The sequence below is a fragment of the Malus domestica genome, chromosome 02 (assembly GCF_042453785.1).
Source record: "Malus domestica chromosome 02, GDT2T_hap1".
Classification (NCBI taxonomy): domain Eukaryota; kingdom Viridiplantae; phylum Streptophyta; class Magnoliopsida; order Rosales; family Rosaceae; genus Malus; species Malus domestica.
The window spans coordinates 1,789,029-1,809,777 of record NC_091662.1 but is presented as its reverse complement, the minus strand read 5'-3'; the positions used below and the strand labels follow the sequence as shown (position 1 = coordinate 1,809,777).

The 20,749-nt window shown below is 35.9% G+C and overlaps 3 protein-coding genes across 10 annotated transcripts in view; 2 read left to right on the top strand and 1 right to left on the bottom strand.

Moving 5' to 3' along the window:
* The window catches only part of LOC103406717 (F-box/FBD/LRR-repeat protein At5g22700-like), a 30,098-nt gene that overhangs the window by 2,159 nt on the left and 7,190 nt on the right, over positions 1-20,749 (top strand). The gene's annotated exons all lie outside the window — the stretch shown is intronic.
* The window catches only part of LOC103401594 (disease resistance protein RPV1-like), an 80,831-nt gene continuing 60,965 nt past the window's right edge, over positions 884-20,749 (top strand). Inside the window, exons 1-8 of one of the 6 annotated variants that reach the window (XR_011571528.1) lie at positions 888-1,120; positions 1,537-2,062; positions 2,513-3,605; positions 3,807-4,097; positions 4,217-4,993; positions 5,142-5,643; positions 5,740-6,006; positions 6,421-6,868. Coding sequence is in view for 3 of the 6 variants with exons in the window: in XM_029108961.2 (XP_028964794.1) it covers positions 1,530-2,062; positions 2,513-3,605; positions 3,807-4,097; positions 4,217-4,993; positions 5,142-5,771 (3,324 nt within the window). In the remaining 3 variants the exon portion in view is untranslated. Of the gene's footprint in view, positions 1,121-1,422; positions 2,063-2,512; positions 3,606-3,806; positions 4,098-4,216; positions 4,994-5,141; positions 6,154-6,420; positions 6,869-20,749 lie in introns of those variants that run through there. The other 5 variants (XR_011571523.1, XM_029108965.2, XR_011571522.1 and 2 more) reach the window with 5 other exon arrangements.
* Positions 6,173-9,253, bottom strand: LOC139188228 (uncharacterized). Of its 3 annotated transcripts, none has more exons than XR_011571534.1 (4): positions 8,747-9,253; positions 7,168-8,210; positions 6,539-7,029; positions 6,173-6,201 (listed from the first exon to the last, which is right to left on the bottom strand). XR_011571534.1 is itself a non-coding variant. In XM_070805439.1 (4 exons), exons 3-4 carry the CDS (start codon positions 7,998-8,000, stop codon positions 6,906-6,908), a joined length of 957 nt encoding a protein of 318 aa, XP_070661540.1. In that variant the 5' UTR covers positions 8,001-8,210; positions 8,747-9,004; positions 9,079-9,253; the 3' UTR covers positions 6,173-6,905. The 3 variants fall into 3 exon arrangements, 2 of the variants coding, with proteins under 2 accessions (XP_070661540.1, XP_070661543.1); XM_070805439.1 differs by having other exon boundaries at positions 6,173-7,029; positions 8,747-9,004; positions 9,079-9,253; XM_070805442.1 differs by lacking the exon at positions 8,747-9,253 and having other exon boundaries at positions 6,173-7,029; positions 7,168-8,623.

Sequence of the window (20,749 nt, the reverse complement as noted above, 5' to 3'; positions counted from 1 at the left end):
GGTGTGCACATTTAAGGCTAGTTTGGTATTGCTGTGTTTTTAAAAAAAACTACATCTATTGTGCTGTGAGAATAAACAGTTGTAAAATAAAGTTGTTAAGAGTTTGGTAAACTTTTTTTTTTTTGTAAACGTGCTTTTAATAAAAGAAGTAGTGTCTGAATATTTGGTAAACTTTTTTTTTTAGTTATGGAGTCCAACACGTACAGTTTCGGGACTCCCACACCCACCATCCCTTGATCTAGGAAATTTTTATCTTCATTCACTACTGCCATATCGGTGGAAAATAAACATATCCCACAATTTATATAACAATACGTGATGTACCACCTTGTGTGACTGTCATCCTAAAAAATCTCTCCTGTCAAACTCCCCCATTCAACTCCACGTGTAACTGAACCTCCATAATTAATGGTGGATTTGGATCCTCTCCTGAGCTTATGGAGAGGATCCTCCTGACCAAGACACGTGAACCGTTAGATGAAAATCCAACGGCTACAAACATAAGGTCTCTTTAAAGTTATAATAATTATAGCCGTTAAATTTTCATCTAACGGTCCACGTGTTTTGGTCAGAATGATCCTCTCCTTAAGCTCAGGAGAGGTTCCAAATCCATTAATGGTGAGCCTGGGCCTCATTGTTAATGCTTGAAAAAGAAATGCTAGCACGCGAACTCCCCCATTCCTCCATAATTAAGGAACAGATCCGGAGAGGATCTGTTCCACCTGAACCCGGGAATCAATAGATCCTAACCCTTCAAATTTCATTCAACGGTCAAGAACTGTTATACTTTTTAAAACCTTCTCTTCTTTTATCCGTTGGATGAAATTTGGGGGTCGTGATCTTTTAATGGCGAGTCTGGACCTCATTGTTAATTTAATTAAAAAAATACCATTAAAAATAATTTTATTCTCTCTCTCACCTTCCCCCTTCCTCGATAAATCCAAGAACACCAAAGTACTTTTCCCGCCAACTTCTACCCCCACATTTCAGTCCTCCCTGCGGCTATGAAATTGAAAAAGATGGCTTCCAAGTTACAAAAATCCCTTGAAAATTCTCGACCACCCACGATCTGGATTCTGAATTGGAAAATTTCTCGGGCGAACTTACGATTTGAGTGCAGGTCTCTTTCTGTCTCCTAAATTTGCTACTTCTGTGATGGGTTTTTCTACAGGAATATGTTAAAGTGATTTTTTTGTTTGTTTGTTGCAACTTGCAAGTTGAAGAAGGAGATAATATTTTTTTTTTCAATTTCAGAGTTTTGTTTCTTCCTCTCTCATAATATTGTTTGTTTTCCAACGTCCTGTGACGTGTCGGACGGCTTTTCACCGTCAAGCATCATTTTAATATTCTTCTGGGTCGTGGCATCATTTTAATAGTCTGTCGCTCTTCTTCTCTCTTTCCTTGCACCTTCCCGTTCGGCAGTCTGTCGCTTTTCAGGTCAACACGCCAACGCAAACACAACTATTGCTATTTTTTCAGTCTGTGATCTGATTCTGAACCACTGCTGAGCCATAACGGTGGATAACGCCATGACAGCCCACGAAGCCTCCTCTTCGTCCTCCTCCAAGTCCAAACTCTGGAAGTACGACGTATTCTTGAGCTTCAGGGGTGAAGACACGCGCTATGGTTTCACGAGCCACCTCCACGCGGCATTAAAAGACAGAGGGTACCAGGTCTTTTTTGATGAGGACGATCTACCAAGAGGGGAAGAAATAAAAGAGCAACTGGTTCGTGCAATCGAAGAGTCGAGGATCTCTGTCATTATCTTCTCAAAGATGTATGCGGATTCGAGTTGGTGTCTTGACGAGCTGGTGAAGCTCATGGAGTGCAGATACAAACTGGGGCGACATGTTTTGCCAATATTTTATCACGTTGATCCTTCACATGTCAGGAAGCAGGACGGAGATTTAGCTGAAGCATTTAAGAAGCACGAAAAGGACATCCGTGAAGAAAAAGATGACAAGAAACGTGAAGCTAAACAAGAAAGGCTAAAGCTGTGGAGAGAGGCTCTCACAAAAGCTGCAAATTTGTCTGGCCACCATCTTAAAATCGCTAACAATGGGTAATCATTCAGCTGCTTTCAAGATTTAAGTTGTATTACTCTAATTAACATGCTTAATTAATACACCTTAATCTCTCACGTTGATCCTTCACAGAAGCTGCAATTTTTAGTGAATGACTTAATCTCTCAATTAATTGACATGCTTAATTAACATTCTACATAATCTAAACGTTCATTCACATGCTTAATGAATACACCTTAATCTCTCATAAGTAACCTAAACCGTAATTGGAGTTTAATTCATACGCCTAACTTTTATTTATCAATGAATTCTTTTATTCAACTTCGTTATAAAATCACATACTAGCTAGTAGCTAGTTAATATATATATATATATATATATATATATATATTATATGAAGGGAAGAAGGAAAGAAAATTGTTTATGTACTGATATCTCCTGCCGAGCCTTCATTGAGTCCCACTAATGCTTACGAATTCAATTTTCAGGTGCGAAGCAGAGTTCATTAAAAAAATTATTGACGAGAATATTTGTGAATGGCTCACCAGCACTTATGAATTACATGTGGCCAAGCACATAGTTGGAATCAATTCACGCATTCAAGATATTATCAGTTATCTTTCAAGTGGTGGATCAAATGATGTTCTCATGGTTGGAATTTGGGGGATGGGTGGATTGGGTAAAACAACAGCTGCCAAAGCCATTTATAACCAAATTCATCCTCAATTTGAATTCAAAAGTTTCCTTGCCGACATTCGCGATGATACAAGTAAACATGATCTGGTTCATGTGCAAAAGAAACTTATTTCTCACATCTTGAAAAAGAAGCGTGAAATAAGCTGTGTTGACGATGGTATCGGCCTGATAAAACAACAATTTCAACATAGAAAGATACTTGTCATCGTGGACAACATAGATAAAAAGGAACAACTGGATGCAATAGTTGGAAGTCATGATTGGTTTGGTCCTGGAAGTAGAATTATCATAACGACACGAGATGAACGTCTACTACTAAATGTGAACAAAACATTTCAGGCTAAGAAAATGAATGAAGAAGAAGCTCTTGAGCTATTTAGTTGGCATGCCTTTAAAAATAGTTGTCCTGATCAAGGATATCTTGAAGTTTCAGAAAAGGTTGGTTCTTACTGTGGAGGTTTACCACTAGCGCTTGAAGTTTTGGGATCTCTTTTGATTAAAAGATCGTTGGCAGAGTGGGAAAGCCAATTGGAGGAATTGGGAAGATATCCAGATGAAAACATTGTAAATCGACTCAGAATAAGCTTTGACGGGCTACGTCGTTCAGAGAAGGCTATATTTCTTGACATATCTTGTTTCTTTATTGGAGAGGACAAGGACTATGTCGCAAAAAGATTAGATGGATGCGGATTTTCTGCAACAATAGGAATCAGTGTCCTCCGTGAACGATGTCTTATAACTGTTGAGCAGAATAAGTTGAATATGCATGATTTGCTGCGAGAAATGGCCAGAGTAATCATTTCTGAAAAATCTCTTGATCACCCTGGAAAATGGAGTAGGTTGTGGAACCATCAAGAGGCCGCCAAAGTCTTGAGAAATAAATCTGTAAGTACATTCCCAATAAAATTTTGCATAATGCATCCTGCTTGAAAACATATATGTAACCCACGTATGTCTATTATACACTAAACAACATTTAAGTGTAAATATAATCACCGTAGGTGATTTTGCCTAATGAATAATAATACATGTAAATATACGCAAATAATCCGTTTCTTACACATGAATATAACCTTTTGTTAACAGGGAACTGAAGAAGTTGAAGGACTTGCTCTAAATTTCCCTGATCCTTGGCACCAAACTATTATGCCTAGTTTGAGTACAGAAGCATTTGCCAATATGAAGAAACTGAGATTCCTTCATCTCAGATATGTTCAGCTCAATGGAGAATACAAACATCTTCCCAAAGAGTTAATATGGTTGTGTTGGGAAAGATGCCTTTTAAAGTCCATACCAAATGACTTTTTCGATCAACCAAGACTAGTTGTTTTAGATATGCAGTGGAGCAGCCTGGTACAAGTTTGGGAGGGTTATAAGGTACGATCAATTACACATGATGATGTTCTGTTTCTATTTGTTTTTGGATTTCCTTTTTTTTATTATGACATCTTCCTTTTGGATATTAATTTCAATTTTCCTTTGGCTTTCTGTAACAGTTGCTAGAGAGGTTGAAAATCCTGAATCTCAGTCATTCCTACTCTCTAATTAAATCACCGGACTTTTCAGAAGTCCCAAATCTTGAAGAGTTGATACTGGAAGATTGTAAGGGTCTGTCTGAGATTCACCCCTCCATCGGTCAACTTCAAAAACTTTCTTTGGTGAACCTTAAAGCTTGCGATAACCTTAGTTCTCTTCCAAGGGATTTCTACAAGTTGAAATCTGTTGAGACTCTTCTTCTTAATGACTGTTTAGAATTCAAAGAACTGCATGAGGATTTAGGGGAGATGAAATCATTGAGAATACTTGAAGCAGAGTTTACAGCCATAAGACAAATACCATCTTCCACAGTTAGATTGAAGAATCTCACTTATCTATCCCTAAAAGGTGTGGAATTAGCACATGATGCAATCCCTCATGATCTTGGGAGTCTAATTTCTTTACAAGTTTTGGATCTTCAAGAGAATGATTTTCATACCCTACCCAGCCTCAGTGGTCTTACAAAGCTTGAAACATTGTGGTTAAATGACTGCTTTAACCTTCGTACAATCCCTGATTTACCAACAAATTTGAAATTTCTGTATGCCGATGATTGCCGTGCATTGGAAACAATGCCCAATTTTTCGGAAATGTCAAAGATGACAGAGTTGAGTGTAAAAGATTCGCACAAACTCACTGAGATTCCAGGCTTGGATAAGTCATTAAACTTCATGACATTGATTGATATGAGTAATTGCACCAATCTCACAGCTGATTTTAGGAAGAACATCCTACAGGTATCTCACACTCTCTCTCTCATTGCCTTCCTATCATGCACATGCACACACAAACGCACGTTTACATGTGTATGTATGTATGACACTTGCATTTTATATGTAGGGATTACATGTGTATGTATGTATGACACTTGCATTTTATATGTAGGGATGGACTTCGTGCGGATTTGGTGGCGTTTCACTCTCTGGGAATTTTGTTCCTGATTGGTTTGAGTTTGTTAACCATAGCAATACAGTCAGTTTTGATATTCCCCCGAATGATGGTCGTACTTTTGAAGGGCTGACTCTGTGCTTCTTGATAAAACCTGTAATTAGAGGTGAACTTGGCATTACTGTTATAAATAATACCAAGCGTAGAAAGTTGCAGGCTTACTTAAGCAGCGAATATTTGGATACGCCTAGACTTTGGCGAGGACTACTTTGGCAAGGACAACTATCGAACGATAAGCTCAAATTGCAAAGTGGGGATAAAGTTGAAGTTCAACTTTCAGCACCATCAATGAGAACAATGGTTAATCTAGTGTGGAACAAACCTATGAAGGAAAATACGCATGATTTGGACCAAGCTAGTTATGTTTTTGACCAACATCCAGCTCGGTTCTATGAGGAGTCATGTGATAATTCTGAGCCATCTAATGATTATGATCTCAGTAAGTACATCGGTAGTACTATAGCAGTGCATGATCATGGTCCTCTCAGCCTTGCGCATTCACATTTTTCCTTGTCTTCTAATACTTTTCCTGCAGGCCATCATATTCAGCCTCAAACCCGTTCTTAGAATCTCTCAGTACTCTTCCAGGCTCCAGCCACAGGGTTCGGCAGTCAATGACAGAGGAGATCAGATAGCCGACCCAATGGAGGAAGATTTTCTTACGCGCCTTTCTCGGTCTCTTGATCATTGGAAGCCACAGGGTCCAGCAGTCAGTGAGAGGAGATCAGATATCCGACCCAATGGACGAAGATCCTCTTACGCGCCTCTCTGTCTCTTGGTTATTCATCATCTACTTGTTCAGGTAACATTCAGCCGGACACCTGAGTCTCTTGGCCTTTACCATTTGGAGATAGTGAGACTATGAGAGTTGAATAGATTGTAGGGCTGTTCATGTTAAGATAAAAATATCCTCCGCATGACTAAGAAATGATGGATTCTTTCAGGCTCCTATGATTGTTTTCAATTAGTTGCTTTGAATTTTGAAGATATATTGCATCTAGAAACATTTCAACATTACAACAATCAATATAAGACATTCATCAAAATACTTGACAAATACTACTCAGAATTCGCACAAATACTTGCCCTGCTTCCACCACGTATTTCAGGAATTCACTTTTAAGGTTAGAAAATCAACGAAAGCTTTTCATTAATCTCGACTTGCCATGACATATTTGGCATAAGGTTTGAATTATCTTTTCCACTACCTTTGCAGTCGATGAACTCGTTTGAATACTAAACTGAACATATTCAAAATCCAAAAAGTGATCAATCAAAGAAATCTCTAACTGATTTAGCTGAGCATTGAGCAAGCATCAAGTATCAGAAAGTACCTTAGTTCCAGGAACAACGTCGTCAGGAGTACTCCACAGCTGCTACCTCACTGTGGCCGTCCGTGAGACCAAGTTTCAAAAGCAGTCGACTACTCAAATACCTCGAAAATCCTCCACGATGATTTTATCAGTCATCTTTCCAAGTGGTGGATCAAATGACGTTGTCATGATTGTAATTTGGGGGATGAGCGAGTTGGGTAAAACAACAGCTGCCAAAAACATTTATAATCAAAAGTTTCCTTGCCAACGTTAGCGACACTACGTGTAAACATGGTCTGGTTGATTTGCAAGAAAAACTTGTTTCTGACATTTTGAAATAGAATTTTCAAATAAGCAGTGTTGATGGAGAGATCAGTCTGGTAAAACATCAATAGCGCAGGGTTAAGCTAGTAATGCCCTCATCCATCCAGAGCATTAACCAGTTCTCGAGCTTTTTTTCCTCTTCTTCTTCCATCGACTTCCCGTAGAGGAGGCTTAATATGGCATAGAACCTGCACCCATCAAATGTTGCAGACAGACAGATTACATATGAACATTCCCGTAAACAACAGGAAGAATTTAAAAAGGAAGCTTTCGTGAAAACAAAAAAATAAAAAACAGCTCAAAAGTTAATGTAAACAGCAACTTACTGTTTACAGGGACATGCACCAAACTCTGCCCGGAGGCCCTCCATCACCTTCTTGATTCTATGGGAAACATCAGCCGGTTGAATGGCCGAAACGGAATATGTGTACTGCCTCCTGCAGCTTTCCCTCTTCCCGTCTACCACCACCATCGCATTTTCATCTTTGTCTGAGCAATTATTCTCCATGCTCTCAGGCTTGTGGTTGCGTCCCATGACAGAAACTCTGCCATTCACATAACCAACAAACTCACCTAATGTTTCAATGGGAATATACGTAAGCTTTGTAGTACAAAGATTAAAGCAAACTGAGCGTTCATCACTGTGAACCATAAGAAACTCATCACTCCACAATGCCACAGGCCTAGAAGAAAATATGTGATATGTTTGTGGGAACATCTCGGGAGGGCACTCTGTGCGCTCATCAATAGTTAACTGTTTTGTCCAAGCACCGTTAGAGTCGTCATCCGTCACCCACATTTCATATAAGTCAGGTTTAGGATATCTATAATTCTGATGATTCTCAAAGAAAAGAGCAAACAGGGCAACTGATTCATTCCGCACAATATGCTTCAAATCAAGGTCACGCCCCAGGGGTAATCGTTGGAGCTCAGATGGTTCGGCATACCATGAAATACCTAGCAACTTGTATCGAAATAAATGATGGCCTTTCTGGACCTTTTGAATAAAAGAGTGAGGAAAAATGATGTCCTGGACACCAACAAGAGAGCAGCTACTGCTTTCCTCATCACCGATATTATCATCGTCTTTGCATAACGTAAGCAACGTCCTTGCATAACTTAAGCAACAAGAATACTTGTTCAGTTTCCTCCTCCTCATGCTGCTGCTGCACTACTATCACTTGAAAAGGAGGTTGCGAGTGGTGAGGTGGTTGTTGGCGGAGTTGGAGAGGTGCTTCAATTCAAAACTCGGATTGGTGAAGAGAGCATATCACCATTTAGAGAGTTTTGGGAGGCAATTTGATAGGATTTCCACCAACATATCTTGTCCCATTCTCATTTTGCTGCTGCAACACTACTATCTCTCTCTCTACATCAGTCGACACACGAGCAAAAAATGAAATTAACAATCTAATCTGTAACCCTATTATGAATCAATCAAAAACAAAATTAACAATAAACAAAAACTTTTGTATCAATTGCCTAACAAATTATGAAAATATAATTTCCTTCCGGAAGAAAAGAAGAACGCGAAAAACTGATTTAGATATGTGATTAAAACTTGGATTAATTTGGGGAATCAACACTTAGTGGGAAAAGGCTTTGTTGTTGTTGTTGTTGTTTTGTAAGGTTTAATCATCATATAAGCTATCTGATTAAGACTAGAAGGTAAGAGTTTATTATTAATTGTTAGAGAAACTACCTGAGATGAAAGATTTGCAGCATATATCCGAGATCTAATCTCACACTCCAAATTTAGACGAGTTGCAAAATTTAAGATTTGCATCATAAATCCGAGCACAAAGGCGATATTTGAGATCCAAATTCGAACATCATGAAATAAATTTCAAAAGAGACATTGAAATCGAAACTGAAATTAAATAGAATTGAGAGTTTGATTGATACCCGGCTTTCGAACCCTGTCACCAGCAACAAAACCCTGAAACCCAAGAACACAAAAACAAAGTTAAACAGCAAAAAGTACCGAAATTTAGCGTAATTTTCGTGTTTCTTATCTTCTTCGCGAAATTTCACCGAGAGGAGTGGTACGGCGGCCACTTCAGAGCTCTGTCCCCAGTGAGTTTGCCAGCGCCGGGGTCGATTTTCCGACGAGTTTGCCAACATCATGAATTAAATATTACCGTCATCCCCTTGGTAATCACCCTGTCCATATGCAGGCCTTAAATCAGAAGGCCTTAAATCAGAAGGGCATATGAATTAAATATTACCGTCATCACCTTGGTAATCACCCTGTCCATATGCAGACCCTGAATCCAGAAGGACACCTGTCCATATGCAGACCCTGAATCCAGAAGGACATATGGGACAGGGCGATCACCAAGAGGATGATGGTAATAGTAATCTTTCTGCATGGAAGCTCCAGCCTCCGGATTGGGGTCTGCGAATTGAAGGTTGATGAATTACTGGGGATATTGTGCTCCATCTTATAGGTTCTGCTACAACTAAAACCCAAGACAGAAGAAAGCCCTTCTATTTACTTTCACCCGAAAGCCCAATGGACAACTTATCCCAGCCCACACTAATTCGGCCCTTAAATTCAAATGTTGGCTCTCCCGAGCTCTGTCTGCGGGTAGAATGAATAAGTAAGTAGAAGGCCTTCCTGCAATATACTTGTACCTTTTTCACTTCAAAACCCGACATAAAACGGGAAACAAAAATAAAACACCAAGAAGACAAAAGAGGATACCAGAGATACTGAGAAGATTCTACTAGTTTGTTATATTTTTTCAATATTTTGAATATTGATTGTGAAGAAAACAAAGAGACATTTTTTATATCTTTTATCTTTTTTCTCATTATATTGTTTTTTTAATACAGATATGTGCGTCATGTGGATTTCATCTCTATTAAAGATATGATACAAATGATAATACTATTAAAATTTTAAAATGTTAGTGACACACCCCGACTGAGATCAAGGCATGCTGGCCGTCACGTGAGAGTGACGTAGTCATGTGCACAGTGCGGAAGTAATAAAGATATCAATACATGAATAAATAAATAAATAACTGAAATACTAGAGTGCACTACTAAACATGGAGTGATAGGAGTTAGTTACAACAGTAAACACTCCTAATTAGAGCATAAAGTCTAAGTGCAGTCCAGTAGGACGAGTACTAATTATACAGTACCAGGATTGTCCTACTAGATATATAGATAAGTCAGAACTGCCGACGCCCTCGAGCCACCAACAACAACTTACTTAAAACCTGGAGGGGCGCAAAACAGAAAACGTGAGTGGGCAAAACAAATGTTTTACAAAACCATTTCACTTATCAACATATCTAACCCCTCGTTGTAAAACATGTATAATTTTCCCAGAATTAAGATATAAGCATATACATATATATCCGAAATCATAACTATTCAATTCATGCTTCACATAATCATATTCATATGTATATAAACCATGCCAAGATATAACAGAGTAAGCAATTCAGGTAAGAATGAATTCATAGAAATATGACATGATAGCCGGAACCCCTGTGGTAGTCTGTACGGCTGAATTCATAGCTCAAACTAAATCTAGCCGGAATCACTTCTATGACCTATACGGCAATACACTGCACATACGTCGGAACCACTAAAAAGGGTTTGTACGACAAGATTGGGTGAGATATAATTATGCTCAATCTTATTCTCTCATAATAGCCGGGCGATAAATCGCTAGTCACCTACAAGTCGGAACCATATAAGGACTATACGACAAGACTGTGCACTTAAATTGGATCCAAAGTGAGCATATAGTGCGGGGGTGACATAATAAACGGGCATGTATCATATCTCTGGCTAAATCAATCACCCTAGGTGCAGGTTATGAGCTCAATGTTTATCAATGCATTTATAATCATTCTATTCATGACCAAGGCCTTGACTCAATTAATGTATGACTGCATCTAACGTTTCGTTAGACTGCCTACGTACCCTGAATAGGGATCAAGTCATTCGTAGTTCACATAATCAAACATAACTTACCTGAACTCACCTGGGCCTCCACAGCACCACATTTATATATATATATATATATATATATATATATATATATATATATATATATATATATATATATATATATGCAACCATGCAATGCATATTCAAAATATAAAAACATTTGGCATATTAATTCAAGGCATACATTCATTTAAACGCATTTTCTGGGAAAATATCAAGTATATAAATATATACTGAAAACAAAAGCCCACTCACTGATGTGTCGATGGGTCGTAGCCCCCGAGCCTCGATTGATTATGCTCGTCCCGAGAATAGGCCTCACCTATAGGCGTAATAATCGAATAAACGTTATTTAACGCACATAACCAACAATAGGTAATAACTTCTCATATATAGTTCAAATTGGGTATATGAATATACCACTGTGACCTACACAACCTAAAGATCATCCCTATATTTTTAAAATAATTTTTCGAGCTCCCACGCGCCGGCCAAGGCACGGCCAGACGCGCCCCCACATGCGGCCACGTGCTGTCAGCATGACTGACGCCGTTAGGAATATTCCGTTAAAACCCACGGTAACTGTTAACTCTAACTGACGGCGTCAGAATTGACGAAATATTCCGTCGTCTTCAAACCACTATATCTCGGCCATTTTTCATCCATTTTTCACGAAACTTAAACCAATTCAAAGCTTATAACATGAGGATCAAGTTTATACCAATTTTGAGTCCCAAAGATCGCTGGATCTCACCGGAGAACTCTCGAAAGTCCGGCCACCTCTGCAACTCTTCCGTTCTACGCTTTCCGACGTCCAAATCCTTCCAAAATGCTTCTCCGAGCTTCGTGAGAACGTCCTTAAGCTTCCTATGGCTTTAAAATTCGTTGAAAAGTCCACAAATACGATCACATGAACAGTACCTCAAATCGGGTTATTTGGTTCTCACGATCCTGACGTCCAATCTTAGCCAAAACTGACTTAAAGTGCTAGAAAAGACTAAAGCTTACCTTTTTTAGCCTTAAAACGCCTTAAAACCTCCACGTTCACGTCGGAGTTACTGTGCTCCAAAATCGGGGTTTCGAATAACCCGAGTTCTCGACTTTCATATGTCCAACCAAGGATAGTGATGAGTTCCTGAGCATGCTGGGAGTCTAAAACCAACCTCCAAAACTTCGATTTGTGTTGAAATGGTTTGGTTTGAGGTTCGTCCGTACGTTTGTACGGATTTTCTGCAAAAATCCGAGAGGAAGGAGAGAGAGATAGTGTCAACGAGAGAGAGAATGAAAGTTAGTGTGTGTGTGTGTGTGTGAGTGTGTGTGTTCCACGTGGGTCTAACCAAGACCAAAGAAAACACTTGAGTCTTAAGTGTTCCAAAACTTAGGAAAAGAAAAGTTTGTCCAAATAAAACTTAACCCACATAACCACACAACCCAATTATATTTCGACGTCCAAGGGTATTTCCGTCTTTTCACATTTTCAAAAACAATTTCCCGGGACGGGCTGTGACAGTTAGATTGCTTAAAAAAGAAAAATAATATACCCAGTATATGTAAAATACATGAAAAATAATTTACCTACATAATAATAACAAACCCATATATGCAAAATACATGCAAACTAATTTACCTTATAAATTCATTGTTTAATTTTTAAAAGAAACAATGTTTCTACTAGTTATTTATTTTTATTTTTTTCCAAAAATAAAGTACCTATTATTGAATTTTTACGAAAATTGTGTACCTATTGTGTAATTTAAAAAAAATTACATATGGTTTATTTTTTTTATGAAAATAATGTAACTATTGTTTAGTTTTTACAAGAAACAATGTATCTACTAGTTTATTTTTACCTTTTTTTTTTTATTTTCACAAGTTAATGTATCTACTTTTTTCAATAGAATGTATATATTGAACTAATTAGATTTGGATTAGGCGATTTCACATAAAAGAAGAAAAGAACTTCTTCTTTTAAAAAAAAAAATTTAAAGCAAAAAAAACTTAAACTAATTAAATGTTGTTGACAAACAAAAGACAATAAATTAAAAGTCTACAAAAAAAACTGTAATAGCCATATTAATGTTGGTGGCATGGTGTTGTAAATAAATTTAAATGTATGGACATCTTTTATCTTACATGACATCAAATTCAAAATTTAGGTTTTATTTAGATGTTTTAATATAGGTGGGTTTATGTCTAGAGTTCAACAGTTGTAAGGGGCTAAATCTAAAGCACCCTTTATATTATTTTTTTTTATAGAAATAATAAGATAAAAATAAATAATAATATAAAATGTTGACGTGGCTTAACCGTGACCACACAAACAAGAGGGCACTAGAGGGCACGGGAAGTGGGAGGACAGAGAATCCTCCCTGTATATACATCTTTATGTCTAGATACCTTTGTGCGGTGACGTAGATGAAAGGTGGTCCATACTTTTTCCACGTTGATGAAAGGCGGTCCAAGGGGCATTTAGACTTAAGGACGTAAACAATATTATTTTTTCATTGTAACCGGGATGCTTTTATAAATCTAGTTTTAGTCCTTAACTTTAAAACTCATTATCAATCATATTAAATACCCATGCTCACTTTTATTATTTTCAAATTTTTTTTCCTTCTAAAATACCTAATTTAATCACCAATAAGGCCTTAAAAATAGAAATTTTTGTTTCTACATATCAAATTTAGTAATATAAAATGGAAGACTTTTTAAATCATTTTGCTAATGAGAATTAAACTATATAAAAATTTATACAGACAATCACAAAACCAAACAAATTAATTAGTATGCAGACACAATAAACAATATGTTGTAGGTCTATCTATTTGATTGAACTGTATAAAGGACAAAAAGGGAGAGGGGCTGGCGGCAATAGAGGGTCACGATAAAAATGAAAAGAATGGGAAATATAGAGATGCGGCAGGAGAGGGTCTCAATAAAAAATGAAAAAAAGAATAAAAGTTTTCCTAAAGAAAAACTATACTCCCTACTATAAAAAATAAATAAAAAAGTTTAACTAAAATAATTAGCATGTAAATTAGATTAGTTACACTAGGGGTATTTTAGTAATCACGTTAATTTTCATTCCGATTCAAGTGAATTAGTAAACAATTTATATAAATCGATGTCATTCCTACTCCGATTCCGGACAGTTTTAGTAAACAACTCCAATTGGAATATAATTATGTTTCCTCCTCAATCCAATTCCTCATCAATCTGATTCCTCCTCAATTCAATTCGCTTCAATCTGATTACAAATTAGTGTTTATATAAATATTCAATAAGTCTTTTACATCTTTAGCTCTCTTATAGCACGGTTACTAATCTGTAATTAGATTGAGAGGAATTGGATCGAAAATGAATTGAATTGAGGGAGGAAACAGAATTAGATTCTTGTTGGACCGAAAATGAATTGAATTGAAGATGAATTAAATCGAAGATGAATTAAAATAAAGAAAATAAATTAGGGTAATTTTGGAATAAAACTATGATTCGTGGAGGACTCCCATGAAGGAATCCAAATACCAAGTATTATTAGAGAATCCGACTCCAATGAGCTGGGTCCCCACCCCATTTTCCTCCCCATTTTCATTCCTCTTGTGGTAGTAAACACTTGAATTCCACCAATTGTGTGCAATTCCCTTTCCACACGTCCCATTCCCCGTCGGTTCAAAATATTTCTTGCCGTCGGTTTAAAATATTTCTTGCACACGTGATTAGGGAAGATTCCAGGCAATGCCATATTTGTTTGGGACTTCGGTGCCCGCAAAATAATTAAAAAATAGGTATTCATCAATTCCCCCTGAACTTGTGATCATTAGACAATTTTTCCCCTTAACTTTAATTTTGGCCAATTTCCCCCCTTAACTCTCATAATTAGTCAATTTCCCCTCTCAACTTTAATTTGGCCAATTTCCCCCCTCAACTCTCATAATTAGTCAATTTGCACTTTACTATTAATTTTTTTTAATTTTCCATCTATTCTTTTTTTTTTCTTTCAAACTTTCTAATAACTTCCAACTACTAAAATTAACATAAACTCACCTGCATAATATAGAGTAAAATGTACAAAAACATAATACAATTAGTATGTGATATGGGTTGATTGGTAAGAAAAAGTTATGAATCGGGTTTAAAGCATGTAGAAGAAGAAATAATAATCCTAAACTCATGGATCAGACATATTTCAATAAAATGTGTTATTCTTAATAAGGAGTCGAAAATTATGAATTGATTAGCCATTTTTGCACTAAAGCTCGATTCTCCACAATTTACTTGAACTTAGCTTTCACTTTTATAAAGAAAATTGTATTCACATACAAAAATGTACACATCAATCCTTTTCATTATCAATTTTGTATAGTAAAAAATCAAATAAAATTACTCCATACTGATTTTTATGACTAATAATATTATCTATGATAAATTGTAAAATTCTAAATTTTAATCTATTTGTAATAGGATAAAGACATAGGAAAATGATTAACATACATCTTATTTAGTTTCTTACACACACTTGTTTACTTATGATCAAATTAAAAAATTAATAGTATGGTGCAAATTAACTAATTATGAGAGTTGAGGGGGGAAATTGGCAAAATTATAGTTGAGGGGGGAAATTGACTAATTATGAGAGTTGAGGGGGGTAATTGGCCAAACTTAAAGTTGAGGGGCGAAATTGGCCAATAGTTACAAATTCAGTGAGGAAATTGATGAATACCTCATTAAAAAAATTATATAAGGGATACACAGCAACCACATTTTTCTGCGGAACAAAACTGGACAACCATTCAATCACCCTTTTTCTTCATAACAAAATGAGCCGTTTTATTGCAAAGCTAATTCCACAACTCAATGCTCTGATAATCAGTCCCGGCGATCGTGATCATCCCGATGGCGAACCAGACCTAGAAGCCGCAGTGCCGCAAGTTCCATTCCCAACCAACAACCTAGATTGGGCAAAGATCATTGTCGGGTTTTGCTTCACAGCAACGATTGGAATAACGCAAATCCGCTTCCAAATTCCTCCCGGCCAGCTCTCTCTCCCTATGACCTTTGATTTTCTTGGATTATCAGTCTTACTTTCTTTCACTTTTATCTTGGTAAGCCAACTTATTCCCTCCGTGTACTATCTTGACATAATATTAGTCCCACGTCTTTTCCATAATTTTAGCATGTTCTTTGGAGTCACAGCCTTCTACATATTCATTGCCATCCCATTTTCTTTTTGGTTCAAATGTGCTGCCTATTCTATCTATGTCACCGCCTTCCTCTTTGTAGTTTTCTGCAATCTTCACTTCAAGAAACATTACAAACCTCGTAGTTTTGAGCACCCTACCCCAAACAATTCAATTCCTCCAACCCCCATTGATCCTGCGGTAGAGTCAAGCCGAGGTGGTACTAGTACTCTTGACGATCGAGCATGCACCAGCAGTATTGTTTGACTTGAAAGGACCAAAAAATATAGAATAGCAAGATATACTCCTCAGATATGGGTATCTCATATTTGTTGTAAGTTTCAATATCCAAGTGTAATTTTGTTGTATAAATCGTATTTAATCCATTTGTTACTGGTATATATTTCACTTTCTTTTAGTGAAAGTAATTGTGTCCACCATTGATTGTCCATAACATCGTGATGTATTTTAACTATTCAAATGTCAAAATTAATTAATTTTTTATACATATGTGTATTTACATTTTGATTTTTATGTAACAACTATGATACAAGTGGCTTCATATATCTATATATTCGATACTACTAGCATTATTGAGACAAGTCTCTTTGTAGGGCAGTAAAAACATAATTTTACAAGTCCAAATTAAATTACCAGGAAGTTCCTATTACGTATGTAGTTTTTAGTTTTCAACTTCTCTGAAGATACCACTTTGATCCGACTTACGTTTCCTTCTGGATTTAGCCAATGGATAAACGTAAACGTCTTTAAAAATGCCCTCCAGCGTTGACTAAAACCCACAACTATATTAAAAATAGGAAGGTATTATTGACACTTTAAAAATCTCATTCTACACCCCTCACAAGTGTATTTTTCTTTCTAAATATAGAAAATTTAAAGTGTAGAATGAGAATTTTGGAGTGCCAATAACAATTCCCTCTATAAATATTCATCAAGTTTAACGGCTTACAACTAACAGTCCTTTGAACGCAACATGATGTCGTCACCAAAATTGTCACCAAAGATTCCCTTTAGACGCTAAACCCATTATGAGTATACGACCACGAGTACTAATCATTTGATTGTGTAATCAAGTAAAAATATTGGTAAAGTTCAACGGGTCACAACACCAAGAAAAAAAAAATTATTTTCTTACTAATAATTAGTAAAAAGAAAGAGACAGTTAAGAACTCGCAATTTAAGTAGGATTTTCTTTCCTCTTTTTTTTTCTTTTCTTTTCTCATTTTCTATTTGAACTGTCACGGTTAAATCACGTTAACTTCTTATATTAATTTTTTATAAAAAGAGAAAGACAAAATACAGAATGTGAAAGGAGATGATGAAAAAAATGAGAGAATAGAATCCTAATCTTTTATGCACACCCTTTTTCATCTTTTTTTTTTACCTTATCTCTTTATGTTTCGCTTGATCATCTTTTATTTATTTAATTCAATCAATAAAAAAGAAAAAGAAGTATGCATGAAGTGAAAAATGATGTGCATAAATCATTTTCCTATATTAATAACTCGCAATCACATTTGTAAGCTAATGCTGCTAGTTGTAACAGATTAATGGGATTAATTCTAGGTTTCCTTCTGGTCTAATTTTCATATTAGACTTTTCTCCAATAATGGGATTAATCGGCACTTAAAAAGCTTGTTCTTGTTAAAGTGCTTTAATTAAACTAAAATGTTAAATCATAAAGATCATAGGAGTGGCCAAAAGACCTCGAGAAAGCTCAAATCGATCAATGAAAAGAAAACCAATTTGAGGGTTCTTGTTTGGTTCTTACACTAAAAAGAGTTTTTGGAATTAACCGAATCAAATAGCAATTGGTTTGACAATTATAGAATATTTGATTAAATTGGTTTGGTTCAATTTTACTAACTTTAGCTGGATGCTTGTGAAATATGATACTTTGTATTTTACACGGTTAAATAGGCTAATAATCACATAAAAATACACATGTCCGGTAATTAATTCAAAATTTTGGTAATTGTAAGAGTTTTACTCGTTTATACATCACCTTTCGACAAAAGTAAAAAAAAAAAAAAAAAACATATCAATCGCCTCATACGTTGTATCACTAATCGTTTATATTAGTGTAAAGTACTTTATTTAAGCCAATATCTTAAGTCTCATGTTCAAATCAAATACTACATAACAGTGAGATTGGACCTCATTTGATTTGTTTAAACCCCAAATGGCACACTTAACTATTGTAGTGTAAATTAATTTTAAAAAATATTTATAGAGAGACAGTTAAGAACGAGTATTTATCAAATATAGCCAAATATTAGCCCCTAATTTCAAAAATGTCATTTTTTATAAAAACTTTCAAATGTATCAAAATATCACTTAAATAGACACAAATACCCTTAAGCTTTTAATCTAATAAATTAAAAATAAAATATATCATTGCATTAAAAATTAAAAAAAAAAAAAAAAACCAAAACCCTATTAAATGAATGAATTCTCACGGCAAAACCTAAAAATAGTGTTTTCTCTTATACTAGTCTTTCGGCTAATAGTAACCGAATAACTTTTCCTTTGAAAATCTAGTAGTTGACAGGTAAGATGGAACAATACATCAAGCAGTGGTAAAGATAATCAGGAATATAGATGAAGAAGTTGATGAAGAAGGCAATATACCAGAGTGAACAAGGGAAGATGGAACAATACATCAAGCAGTGGTAAAGATAATCAGGAATATAGATCATAAAACCACTTCTGGAGAATATTCATTCTTAAATACTCAAGAAATCATGTGATAGGTAGTTTTCGAGCATCTTTGGTGATTGCATTAAGACATTCAGCAATATTTGTTGTCATGATGTTGTACCGCTTTCCATCAAAGTACGCACGAGTCCACTTTTCATATCCAGCTGAATTAAGATAATCACCCACCTCATAGTCGACTTTATATATTTCTGTCATGAGACGATGAAATTCGGGAACTCTGTATGCCTTAGCAGCTGTAAAATACAGTTTGTGTGCTCTCTCATGCTTAAAATTGTGCCTAATGTTTTGACTTATATGAAATATGCATGCACCATGATGGGCATTGGGAAAAATAGTTGAGAGAGCCTTCCGAATGCTTTCATGTCTATCAGAAATGAACACCAAGTCATCAACTTCCCCAATTGCTCCCCGTAATTTTGTCAAAAACCAATTCCATGATGCGTCATTCTCTGAATCTCCAACTCCGAATGCTAGAGGGTATATTTGTTTATTGCCGTCCATGCATGTGGCAACAAATAGGGTGCCAAGATATTTACCCTTTAAAAATGTCCCATCGACTGCTATTACTGGCCTAATAGCACTTCGAAAACCTCTTATACAAGGTCCAAGTGACATGAAACAGTACAAAAAACAATTATTCTCATCAGTTTCAATATGTGTTATAGTACCTGGATTTTTGGCTTCTAACACAGCAAAATAAGATGGAAGTAACGCGTAAGATTCCTCTGATGATCCCCTAACCAACTCCATTGCATGTTCCTTAGCTCTCCAAGCCTTCACATAACTTATACTCACACCCATGTCCTTCAGCATATCTTCTATGATGTCACGTGGTCTATGTACTCGTGATACACCCTCGTACTTAGACTTTATGCATTGACCAATAAGAGAACTACTTACCTGTCGATGATGGCGATTGATAACGTCTAATGAGCATGAGTGCATAGTAACGTATTTCCTGACCTTGAAATATGATGATTGTTGTAATTTAGAGGCACATAGTTTCCACTTGCATTCATCGCCGACACAACCAACTTCAAACCTTTCTTTGCTTGATCTCTTCACTTTGAATTCATAATTGTTCTTTATAGCATCAATACCCAACATTTTTTTTAAATCCTCCTTAGTCTCGTACAATTGACCTATAACTATCTCTCTATCTGAATTGCACAGGTCTGCCATGTCTGATTCATGTACAATATTTTTACCCTTGTGAACATCTGATCGGTTAGAGCTGAGTTCATCAGATTGCATATTACTAGACATTTTCCTAAAATATAAGCAAAACAATAAGCAAAGAAGAAAGTGACATATATATTGAAAAAATTAATTTAATATTGGCCAAATTATTAGTACAGTTAATCGACAATTGCAGACTAAAAGAAAAAAAAACACCAAAAAAAAAAAATCATAAAGTAAACCCTAAATTTTCTAAATGCAGTACATGATTTTCTTGGTACCCATGGCTACGGGAAAACAACCTTGTTATTGGCCCTTGTAGGAAAACTCGATAAATTTCTCAAGGCGAGTATTGCAAACCATGAAATGTACAAACCTCATGACTATTCAGATGTTAATCTCAAAATAAATATATAATGGAGTATAAACCGTGTTACAATCATCATAAAACCTCATGTTTTTGTTTCTTCAAGTTGCAGCAGAAAATTAAATACGAAGGAAAAAACTACCAAAGCAAAGAGAAAACGTAGACAAGGAAAAATGTAAGAAATTAACCATCTATACTCACATTCGTTTAGGAGTGCACAAGTCTCCACCAACCGTCGATGCCTTCACTAGATTTCCACCATTTTTTAGGTTTTGCCGTGAGAATTCTTAATCTAATAGGGTTTTGATTTTTTGATTTTTTAATTTATTAGGTTTAAAAGCTTAAGGGTATTTATGTCTATTTAAGTGATATTTTGGATACATTTGAAAGTTTTTATAAAAAATGACATTTTTGAAATTAGGGGCTAATATTTGGCTATATTTGATAAATACTCGTTAAGAACTCGCAATT

Excerpts from the sequence above, each read along its gene's own strand:
- LOC139188228 (XM_070805439.1), bottom strand. The coding sequence starts at position 8,000 with ATGAGGAGGAGGAAACTGAACAAGTATTCTTGTTGCTTAAGTTATGCA. Across the intron at positions 7,030-7,167 it reads GGTGCATGTCCCTGTAAACA|GTTCTATGCCATATTAAGCC; the intron begins GTAAGTTGCTGT and ends TGATGGGTGCAG.